Raw genomic sequence first — 12,316 nt, 5'->3', positions numbered from 1 at the left:
GGAAAGCAAACGAGGATAATTTTTTTTGCCTATTAAACTATATCAGATTGTCCTGGAAATTATCTGTCAATACTTAAATCTCTGTATGAACATAAATAAAGAATATGTCCAATCTCAAGTTGCCTATCAAACTGTTGAAGCGAAGCCCTATGGAATGGGGAGCCTGGGTGGAGGAGATCATAATCCATCTGGCTCCTAGTGGGGTCAGCAAAATAGTGGTACATGTTTCTGTCTCCTATAGAGGGCTTTGATGTCCTTTGAGATCTGATATCTCTAAGATTATATGGGAGGGAGAATTAGTTCCTCCTTTCTTCATATAACACAGAGTAGGATAGTGGCTGCATTAACATTAAGTCTGACCATTTCTCCATGCTTAGATTCTGGCTTCCTGTATCCTGTGGGGTCTGTCTCCATGTTGTCTCCCCCTACCTTGCCTGATTTCTCTGTGTGCCTTGTAGAACACTGCCCAGAGTCTATTTTGTGAGCTAAGAAACCTCAAACAGTGCCTGGATTATCCTAAGGAGATAACCTAGAAGTTGATAAAACCAAATAAAAACAAACAAGATTCTTTTTTTTTTTTCACACAGCTGGGACTCCAGTTAGCCAAGAAAAATTGAAAAATCAAGTTTTATGGGAGAAAAGAGCTTATAGAATAATGATTCCAGGCCTGAAAGTTCAGGAAGTTCTGGAGCCCGCATCTGGAGCTGATCTTTACTCATTCTGCAGTGATAATCAGATGCCCTTCACATATCTTTTCTCCCTCACATTAAATGGCTAATTCTATCTGAATTTCCAAGTTCAAATTCACAAAGAAGGAATACCATTGACAGCTAATCCTTCTATTTGGACTGGGTACTTTATACAAGCCTCTCAGAAGCTGCTGGCCAGCCCATGGATTCTTTGTTCTTAGATCAGGTGTCTGCCTGCAGACCAGTCAAGTATGTATTAGAAGGGGAAATGTTCAGATAACTGCCTTATGTTCCTTCCTCTTCCTGGAGAGAAGGTGGGCAGCAAAGCTTCTCTCACCATGGTTCTTATGTGGTTGTATGCTCTCTTCTCTTTGCTGGATAATCTTTCATCAGCAATGTATTCCTGATATCAAATCCTGTCTTACTTTAGTATATATAATATATAGTGAGTCTCTCTTTGGAGGGATTGGGGAATGGACCCTTTGAAAATCCCTGGTGAGATATGGCATAGGAGGATATGTTGAAAATAAATCACTGTGCTTGTGATTTGAAAGTTCAACCAGAAGAATGAGTGTGTCATTTGAGTTTCTTAAGGAATAACTCAAATAAGGGAAATTTAGAAAATGTTTTTAGAGTTTGAAAGGTAGCTTTCTGCTCTCAAGGAAGGGATACTGTTCTAGTTTTAAGGACAAATATCTCTCTGGGTAGCTGGGCAGTATTTGGTCTGCAGCAGGTGGTAAATTAATAAATTTTGCTTATGAAGCTTTAATGAAATTTTGAGAAGGGCATGGATTTTTTTTTTTTTTTTTTTTTAGTATACAAAAGTAAGAAAGCTGTGTTCTGTAATTGGAGGTGCAATGTTACAAAGCTCCCGTAGTGGAAAGAGTGATATTGTAAAAGGGATGCCAAATAAATTATCTTCCAATAAGCATGAGACCTGGAGTGTGGTAATTGAGAGGAGTCTGGTGGACAGAGGGCTTCTTGTTCTTGATCTATAGGGTATTGCAAAGGCATGTTGAAGCCAGTAGGATGGTAATGGATGGTTAAGGCGATGAATGGAACAATGTGACTTTGGCATCAGTGTTGTGCAGTAGGTGCTCTGGGGAGCAGGGTGTTACAAGGTCACTGGAGGGAAACTGGCTTGAACAGGCTTGTACTCGCATTCCTCTGTTCAGGCTAAGACAGCCCAAATCAATTACCATGCATGGTCCCTCTGAGACTGGATATAACCTTAGAATACTTCTAGCATCACAAACCACATGTCGGTCACAATGACACCTGACCCTGAAGTTTAAACAAACCATTCCACCACTCTAGGTGTAGAACGGTGCTGCCTCAATTTCTGTTTCCTTCGTTTACTGAGTTTCTTCAAAATGTCTTACTCCAGAACTTGCTCTGAATTAATTCCAGGCACAAGTGACCTGACTCACCTTAGAAATGTGTTAACTCTATACTTGGTACTACGCCAAATCCTAAACACCAACTTTCCCTCTCCTCAAGTCCAATTTCCAGAACCAAATTATTCCTAGCTCTAGTTTCCACCCTACTCCAGTATAGAAGGGCTTTTCTGGTGATAGTTTATAGGTGTTGAAAGCCCTGAGTGGCAGGAACATTCTACTAAATGCCAACCCTTGCCTCCTTGATTTGCCTATCTTTGTTATCCACTTCTTCTCAGGTTAAGCTCAGTTTCCCGCCTTGCAACTTGTCTACCCCAGTTGTAGTAATAAGTCATACAGGGTATAGCTATGAGTGAGAAAAGGATAGTAGGTGATACATCTAAATTTTAAGGTGATGTAGTAAAAGTAATTAAATATATTGCATAGAAGTGACCTTTCTCCAAATGTTTTGCAATTTTTTTTTTTCTAGACAACTAGGACTGGACCTGGTGCCTCGGAAAGAGTATGCAATGGTGGATCCAGAGGACATCAGTATTACTGAGCTCTACCGATTGGTAGGTATAAGAAATGTTGACTCACACCACACTGGGGCTGATTTTGTGGTTTCCATGACTCTTTTTAAACCTACTTGATTTTGTAAGAACAGGATGTTCAGGTTTAATTTGAAGAGAATAAAAGAATGGAGGGCTAAGGTGACCCTGCCCTGAGGATAGTACTAAGACATTTTCCCTTTCTCAGAGTGATGTGATGTTTTCCACTGAGCCCCCAACTCCCAAGCACTAGAAAGTAAATGCAAGGTTTTACATCCTTTTGCAAATCTTTATACTTTTTGCCTACTGTAGTGAAATGGTAACAAGTCACACATTCATACCTGTTGTGTTTCCAGTGTCCCAACTAATGGTATCCAACCATTCATTGTCCATCAGTATATTAACCTGCCTTCCTGTCCCTGTTGTTGTGATACACATTGATTACAGAAAGCGTGTCCTCCTTGGTCTTCACCTGCTGATCTTAAACCCATCCCCAGACCGTAAGCCTAGGTGCCAAAACCTAGGTTTTCCAAATCTGATCTAATCAGCCTTGAATTTAGCCTTATATTCGTAAATACTTGTATAGAATTTACCTAATTTATTGATATTAATTAAGCTCTTTTTAAAACCCCGAATCAGAGTAGGAGGTGGTTGGGAAGAGATTTTGTGGGCCATTACCTTTTACTGTAATATCATTACCATAATATTTCTAGGAGGATTGCCTGTCCTCCCTCCATTTAGGAAGATCCTGCTTCTTTGGAGGTAGCTTTTCAAGCTTACAGTCTTTTTCTGAAAATAGTGGGATAGTCTAAAACTGGATGGTTATCAATATATGAAAAATGTGTCAAAAATCATCAGTAAGTCCATCAGAGTTTGAATCTGACTTGTGAAGTCAGACATAGTTTTATCCGTTTAAGTGTTTTTCTTCATCACCCATATGTTTAGATTATCTATTCTTTGGGTTGTTGTTGGAATACATTCTGGTTTTATAGAGGATCCCTTTACTGTGTGGTGAACTTCTTGTGAGCACTGTTGCATGCTATAGGCCTTTACAGCATCTGTGCTGAGCAGAATGTATGGTGCATGGCAAGAAGATAGTAGTAGTTTAACTCAAATTAAAGTTATCACTACTTCTTAGCCTATATAGCAAATATAATTTCTGTATTTCACTTGTCAGTCACATCTTCTGATGTGACATCTGATTAGTTAGTTAAGCCATTGCGCTATGTATTTTCTCACTTTTAAAAATAATCTTTCTTTCAATTTTAAGTTGCTTTAGGTTGTACACAGTGTCTTCTGTCCCTGGTATTATGCTCAAGTTAATTTTGTCCAGTGATTTGTACTTAATAAGCACTCAGTCATTGTTTTGGAGATCATTATGATATGATGAACAGACTATGGATTGTGGCTTCAAATATCTAGATTTGCAGTCTTTATGAGCTCTCTGGTCTTGGACTTGTTATTTCGTCTCTGAGCCTTAGTTTCTTCATGTACTAAGTGGGAAAATAATTCTTTTCTTGTTCATTACTTAATTTAAAAAAAACATGTAAAATGGCTTTCCTTATATTTGCAAAATTACCTCTATAGGTAATTGGTTTTTATTCTTTTATCTCATCTGCATTAGGGAAGCAGCATGGTAAGAATAAGTGATATAATCTGTACTCAATATTAGATTAGAGTTGGCTCTTTGGAATGAAGTAAATAATAGAAGCTTAGACACAACAGAAATTTAATTCTCAAAATGTGCAAATCTATAAACAGGAAATTCTGAATTGGTTTGCAGCTTCATGATATGAAAAGAGATTCAGTAGATGTCATAGCATAGATGGCTTCCCAAGGACTCTTCAAAGCACAGTAGAGCTGCAAGAGTCATAGCCATTACATCTGAACTCCAGGCATTCAGAGGACAAAGTTTCCTCTCCATTGATTCAGTTATGTTCATGAGCCTTCCTGAAAGTTCCGTTCCGCACTGACCTTTACATCTCACTGGCAGAGCATAATCACACCCCCAGCTTTAGCTGAGGATGTCAGATACTTGACAAGCAACAATAATGTCTGACACAAACACTTTCTCCACCTAGTTTTATTTTCTGTATATGCAATTTTGCCTCAGTTCTTTTGACTTAACCTTATACGTGGGTGACAAATTGATTTCACCTCTGTTAACATTGCAGTTTACTGGTGGTGGCTGCCTGGAGTGTAGTGGTGATAAAATTCTGAGATCTCATCTAGGCTTTGATTGATTAGCCACATCTGCCATTGGTGAGAAAGAAAAGAGGGGATATTTTAGTATTTTATATCATAGATTCTAGCCCAAAGTCTTTGTTGTACAGATGAGGAGAATAAAACATTATAATTTCACTTGAAACCTTAATTTCTCCTCCATAACATTTTACTGTTTCTTTAAAAATGTAGCATTGCATTTTACTATTTCTAAAGCAAAGACCTATAGCCTGAGAAAAACCCAGTGATTATAAACTTTAGGAGAACATGCTGTCTTCTTTAAGGTGTACATTGACTTAGCAATAATCAGTCTCTGCAGTCCTGGTCGTTTTTCTGCACAATATGAAAATGTCTGTTGACTCACCAAGGAGAATTGGGAGGCACAGTCCTTGCTGTTGCTGTTGCTTGCTGTTACTTGGACCAAGTACCACGACATGGAGGTAAAATGTCCAACAGAAGATGTTTTCTTTAGGGTCATATTTATAAGACAGTTTTTTTTTTTCATGTCACTAAATTCATATTGCATCAGGAGGAAAAATTGTCTTGCTTTAGGTTTTTGCTAGCCTGTTAGCAGATCTTTCTCACCTAATTGTGCTCATCTAAGCAGTAAAAGTGCTAAGCCTCACAGTGTTAACATATGTCCACTCAGAAAGTCTTGTCTAGTGCCAGAGGCCAGATCTCAATCCTGCTATAAATAGAGAAGCTAATTAGCTGATTGTCTGTTTCTTTTGGCCTGCAGAGTATCTTCATAGGAACCTTTTATGGTTTTATAGGATCATGTTATCTTCTTGCTTAATCCTTAGTGGGTTAGACCAGAGCTTTACAAATGGAAAATTATGGTTCTCAGAGGGAGATTTACACCCCACCTCCCAGTACACTTGACATTGTCTGAAGGCATTTGGGGGTTATCACACAGAAGTGGAGGTGAAGAGAGGCCAGAGTCCAGGAAAAAATCATGAAACATTCCACAAAACCTAGGATAGCCCCCACAATACATATTCAGCCAAACTAAACTCATAAGGTTAAGAATTGTGTGTTTTCACTCATGGAAGCTAGAAAGGAAAAGAGAAAAGAAGGGGGGACTAGGGGGTCTCATGAAAATTGAAGGGAGATCAGTAGAATAGAGGAAAGGGGGCAAGGAGTAGGGGAGGGTAATAAGAAATCATGGGGAATGCTATTGCCTAAATTATATTGTTGTGTGTATATTCAAATATGTAACAACAGATCCCATCATTATGTACAACTATAATGCACCAATAAAAATATGGAAATAAAGAGATATTTAGCCAAAATTGTTATTAGCACTGAGGTTAAGAAATCCTGATATGGACAATTCATCTGATGATTAATGTATTATATGAAGATTAAAAAGTTCAGTCAGTTTGTAAATCTTTGGGATGAATATATTTTTCTCTTAATCCAAGGTCTAGATAAACTGTAATCACATGTAGAGTAACTGGCACGTACATTTTAACCATAAATTATTTCAAGATGGATTTTTTTTGTGTGTTATAGCTACACAATTACTACTCTTTATATTATCACTACTACTTTTTAGTAACTACTTTTGAAATGTGAATATGCCTTGTAAATTTTGTTATTGCAATAATATTTTCACAAAGATATTTTTAGCACTTCCCCAAAGCAGTGAATTATCAAGAGATAAGCAGGTAATCATAACCTACTTAAGCCCAAATTCATCCTAGTCCTAGGAGGGAGTTCCAGGTTGAAGGTTGAAGGGAGGGAGAGGAGAGCTTTCAATGCCAGGGTGTGCCAGACTGGAGGGTTGTGCCACATGTGCAAAGGGTGGAATCAGACTAGCATGTATGCAAAAACCAAGGCAGTTGTTGTTCAGAGGATGTGACATTTGTCAGTCTGCTCTGATTTGCATCTCTTTGCATATGATCCTGATCAGTGATTCTCAACCCTCATTGCCCATTAGAGTCACCTGGGGAGCTTTTAAAACTACCACTCTCTGGACCCCCATCCCCTAGAAATTCTAATTTAATTGTTCTGGGATAGGACCTCCGTATAAGTACTTTTTAATAACTCTCTTGGTGACTTTAAAGTGCAGCCAAGGTTGAGAACCACTGATCTAGATATATTGGATTCCTTGCATGAGTAAGGGAGCTTATTTTCCCATTGGTTCTTAGTGAAGGTTGTGATGGATGCTAGAAACTGTGCTTTTTGTAGTCAAAAGCAGACACCTCCTTGAGGTCAGTGCTTTTCTTGCAAGTTTTTTACATCTGGTTCTCTAGCTCTGCCATATCGTAGACATTTAATCAGAGCAGCCTGTGCTATGTTTCCCTTTGAAGTCTATGTATGTTGAGCTTTTTAAGTAACTTAGCAAGTCAGTTAGCAATTTAAGGGAAAACAGTCTTTGTGAGTTAAAGAGATATAGTTTTATGAATATATGATGCTTCTTTTGCCATAGTAAAAAGAATTTTAAAAGCACAAAGTAGAGAAAATTCATAGAAAACAAGACAGAATTATGTTTTTTCCCCTCTAAAGTTAGAATACTCTTTTCCAAATAGCTTTTTTTTCTAATAATTATGGTCAACACATACCACAATGCTGAGGCCCACTTAAAAAAAATGTATTTACTCTTCGCTCTGCATTGTTACCAAGAGGTGCCCAGTGTATCTCTTGAGTGGAAAGTGATTACAGGTGCATTTAGTTGATCTCATTTTTATTTTAACCTTTGCTTTTCAAGTGGTTGAAAATAAAAGTTCAGAACATGAAAAAAAAATCTGGTAATTTATGCCACTATGTGATTTACAGGTGGAAATTATAAAGATGGCATTTTGGCTTGAAAATTGGTGTGTTGTTCATTAATTACTGAACTCTACTTAGAAGCTTTAAAAAGATGGCTAAGGTAAAAATGGGGTTATATTCTTTAACCTCCAACAAAGGCTGTGGCTTAGTTACCATGGAGTTAAAAATCTCTGAGGCTTTTTTTTTTCATTGTCAAGCAATTCAGAAGAGATGAATTCATTAGTAGTGTGTGATATGAAAGTGATAAACCTCCACTTTTTTAGCACCTGTTCTGTTACTACACATGCCCCTCCATGTGTTTTTCCTGTGGTTTTCTCCTAAATCATTGTCCCTCAAAGTGCCGTTCGAGAGCCAGCTGGACTCTGAACTGTTGAAAATTGGGCCAAGTATAAGACTGGCAAGCAAATAATTAGAAATTTTTTTTCACCATTTTGACATTGCCATGGTACTTTTACTGTATTTTATAAAAGTTGAAGTATCAGCCTCCAAAATATCAAGAGGAGAAGCAACTTGGTTCCTTGTTATAAGCAGCATGTGGAGTCCTGTCCTAGAGAGTTTATTATTTCTGCTCCATCTTTAGCTCTCAGCCTCAGTGTCACTTTTCCAGAAAGCCTTCTTTGACTGCTCAGACTAAGTTCACCCCACCTCCCCACCTTTCCTGGTAATATAGGCCTTGCCCTTCACTCATTCAATTTCAGTTTTACAGAGGGTCGGGGTACACAGTTGTGCTAATGTCTGTTTCCCCCACTGGATATCTCTATGAAGGCATAGATCGTTTCTTTTTTTACTCACCATTGCATTCCCGTTGCTTGGCACATATCAGAGACTTAACGGATATATGTTGAATGAGTGATCTTCCCATGTTCTTCTTACCCTTGGATCCTCTCTTCCCTTAATCCCAGAGCTCTCAGTTCTGGTCCTGCCTCCAGCTGTGACAAAGATACCAATTCTTTCCTTTAGATACCTTGCTGGCTTTCCTAAATCTGTTTCCCTGTAGGTTCTCAGCAAGTTAGAAACATGTTCTTGCTTTAGTGATAGAATATCATTGCATACACTGTCTCACAAAACTACAGTTTTGCAATTTAGTGTAATTTACAGAAGGACTTTTAGTTTTGAGAAATGAGAAGTCATAGCTACGTTTGCTCAGCTACCATCAGTGTGCAATGGTTAGTGAAATATAATATAATATGTTTTTTAAAAGATGAATGATAGTTTATTCTCACCCTGGGAGTTGATAGGGGAGCTGCAGAATCCTTTGAACTTCCTTCTGAATCTCCTCTATGAGTTGATGTGATTTTAACATTGGTAATTTTAAGTCTTAAAGCAAAATTGCCTTCATGAGCTATAATATACACTTCATAGTTTCTCATTTTAGAAATTGGCAGAAATTTTAAATTTAAATTAGAACTGAATCCTAAAATTAAAAAAAAAAGAAAATTTAGCCTGAGACATCACTACCATTAATTAATTAATTTGTTGAGTGCCACTATTTTCTTTGGTCCATTCTAATCATGTTTTTTGCTGGGGTTGTGGGGTGTTGTCATTCAGATGGAACATCGACATCGGAAGAAGGACACCCCAGTGCAGGCCAGCAGTCACCATCTCTTTGTCCAGATGAAGAGCCTTATGTGTTCCAACCTGGGAGAGGAGCTGGAGGTCATCTTCTCCCTCTTTGACAGTAAAGAGAATCGACCAATCAGGTAACTACATATGGAGATACTACCTATGGAAATAATGTTAGGATGGTAGAAATTTGTGATACAGCACATTTTAAGTTCTGTGACTTTTGTACAATTTTACTCTGTCAGTCTCAATTTTCTCATCTGTAGAACTCTATACAGCCTATAGAATTGTAATAATTGACATCAAATGGAAGCATGGCTTTGGTTTCAAGTCTGTTATTTGTTTTGTTTGTTTTGCATTGGAAATACAAGGAAGGAAGTTTCTTTACAGTCTGAAATTGGTTTGCTTATCAAGGTCAGCACATTTTTTTTCTTTCAGTTTTCTGTAAACAATTATATTATTCTTATCCTGTTTGGATCAGTTGATATCAAGAGATAGTTAAATATTCATAAATCTTTTCTGTAAAGTTTCAGAATTATAAAATGATGATGAGTTTTCACACTTTTTTCTCAGTTATATGAGTCTTACCTGTTGTCCTTTGGAAAATGTTAATTTTAACTTTTTTTTTTTTTTCGGTGTTAGAGATTGAACCCAAGGCTTTGTGCATACTAGACAAATTTTCAACCACTAAGGTACATCACCAATGCAAGTTTTTAATTTTTAGAAAAAAAAAATCATAGTGAAGCATATAGCAAACCATCTTTTAAGTTAAAATTTTTACATTTAAATCAAGAATTAAAATTAAGTCACTCAAATCACACAGAGTTATCTTCATTGTACCATGCTTTAAAAATTACTTATGAAAATAGTACTAGCAATTTTAAAGAATTCTGAGCCCCACACATTGTTTCATAAACATAAAATAATTGTGGAATATTTCTTTTCTCATAAAATTGATTTCTTTTTCTAGGAAGTATATATCAGGGTTTTTAAAATACATTTATACTCATAAAATCTTTGGTGAGTTAATTTCTGTTAGTCATTTTTTACTGGTAAGTGTACATTTTATTTCATGACAGTGGATAGTGTCCGTAGAATTTAGAAGGTAGTGTTTTGGTTCCATAAGGACAGAATTTATGAGGTGTGGAAATAACAATGGCAATACCACTTGAAAATCTACCTTATACACTGCTGGAGGAAATGAATCAGAGTGTTAGAAGACCTTTCTCCCTTCACAAATCAGCACATTAAAAAGGGAAGTTAAGGGTTTGAAAGACTGATCCAAGTTATAGTTTAGCACTTTTTAAAAAAAACATGTGACAGATTATTTGAAGATAAATCATCTCTGCTGAAGTATATATGGTTTATGGGTAGAGTTTGACAAAATCTTTGTAACATTGTTTGCATGTAATATGGTTTCTTTAATATATTTAACAAACTGTACAAACTTAAAAGGAACAACGATGGCACTCTTGCTCATTCATTCCTTGAAGCTGAAGTCTTTAAGAAACATAAATTCTCTTTTGCCACTAATGTTCTAATTGCATTGATGTCAGATTATATTAATTTAGGGTTACGATTAACTTCTTCCTGAGTTTTGTCTGGTTATAGACATTTTCAAGTTTTCTAAAACATTCTATATAGTCATTGATTTCCAGAGCTCTCCTTTTTACTTGGTGAAAGTAAGAAAATAACTCCCAAAATATTGTCTTTGTGGTCCCCAAGTTCAGACCAGGAGTGGGCCCCTTTTCCTGGTCTGTAATGTGCTTGGTCTTTGGTGCTCCCCTGCCTCCTTCCTCTCTTCCCCTGTCTCTAATATCCCACCTGACCTGTGAAGACCCAGGAGAAATGAAGCCTGAAGTCCTCTTTGCCTCTGCTCACGGAGTTGGTTCACCTGTGGCTCTCACAATCACTGTACAGGTGTTTGGCAAAAGAATGAATCAGAATCAAAACATAAGCTTACTCTGTATTGGAAACCATCTCCAGTTTAGCTTATCCACATTTCTAAGGCCTCTGACAGTCACTGATTGTTATCTCTCAGGCTGAGTTCCAAATCTTGTCAGGAGTAAGTTTGATTCCAGCTGCCAACCACACCAGGGCACAGTCCCTTTGTGAAGAGGTACAGGGTGCACAGTCTCAAGACAGGGCTTGATTCCTGTCCCTGGAGTTGATGGCACCTCCATAGTCCTGACCTCTTTATGCACCCCTACCTTTCCCTCCATCCTAGAACTGATAAGGATCCTTGCTTCCTTCAGTGTGCCCCGCAGAGATAATGAATCTAAAATGTCTGCATCATCTCAGAAGAAAGTGTTATACATGTAAGATGTGATTTTAGGGTACTATTAGATTTCTTCTTATGTGGGTATTTTTAAATCATTATGTCTTTCTCTTTTCAACTTTTTATTTTAGAATTACACATTAAAAAGGTAGGACAGTATGAGGCATGCTGATATACCCACCACCAGCTTCAACAGTTATCAGCTCAGGGCTGTTCTTAATTATATCCCTGTCCAAGCCTCCTCTTTGCCCCCAGATGATTTTGAGTCAAATTCGTAACCCTCTAACTATTTTTAAATATAAGTATTTCAGGGTATATCTCTAAAAAAGGGAACTCTGAAAGAAATTGCCACCTAAAAACTCAATATTTATCTTGATATCATCAAATATCTGATTCCTGTCAGTATTTATATTTCCCCTGTTGACTCATAAATATTGTTCACAAATTATTCAAATCAAGAACTAAATCAGATCCATACATTGCAACTGGTTGATTAAATCTTATAAGTCACATTTTCCCTATTGCTTCCCTCTCCCACTCCCTCATAAATTCCTTGTATTTTATTTTTTGAAGAAATGGGAGTCATTTGATTTCTTGTTTTCTGATAGTTCAGAATCTAATTCCAAACAATGAAACCGTGGACAAAAAAAAAATGGTATAGTTAAATGAATGCTTCTGTTGTTATATAGCGTCATTATTGTTTCAGTTTACAAAAATAAAATGCAATCTAAGTGAGATCTTTATAGCATTGCCCTGACCATTAATCACAGGAAGTTACCTCATCTAAGTACAGATGGAGGGGCCAACATTTGCAAGACCTGTAAAGGAGAGAGAAGGAAAGGAGGATGTTTATTTCTCTTA

General features: G+C 37.1%; 1 protein-coding gene across 1 annotated transcript in view; it reads left to right on the top strand.

Annotated features, from left to right (window-relative positions):
* Dock4 (dedicator of cytokinesis 4) overlaps positions 1-12,316 on the top strand; it is a 437,995-nt gene that overhangs the window by 199,994 nt on the left and 225,685 nt on the right. Inside the window, exons 7-8 of the mRNA XM_026408408.2 lie at positions 2,556-2,640; positions 9,163-9,314. Of these exons, the coding sequence (XP_026264193.1) occupies positions 2,556-2,640; positions 9,163-9,314 (237 nt within the window). The remainder of the gene's footprint in view (positions 1-2,555; positions 2,641-9,162; positions 9,315-12,316) is intronic.

The sequence above is a fragment of the Urocitellus parryii genome, chromosome 3, assembly GCF_045843805.1.
Source record: "Urocitellus parryii isolate mUroPar1 chromosome 3, mUroPar1.hap1, whole genome shotgun sequence".
Classification (NCBI taxonomy): Eukaryota; Metazoa; Chordata; class Mammalia; order Rodentia; family Sciuridae; genus Urocitellus; species Urocitellus parryii.
Note: the sequence above shows the minus strand (reverse complement) of the source record. Positions and strands in the feature narration are given on the sequence as shown.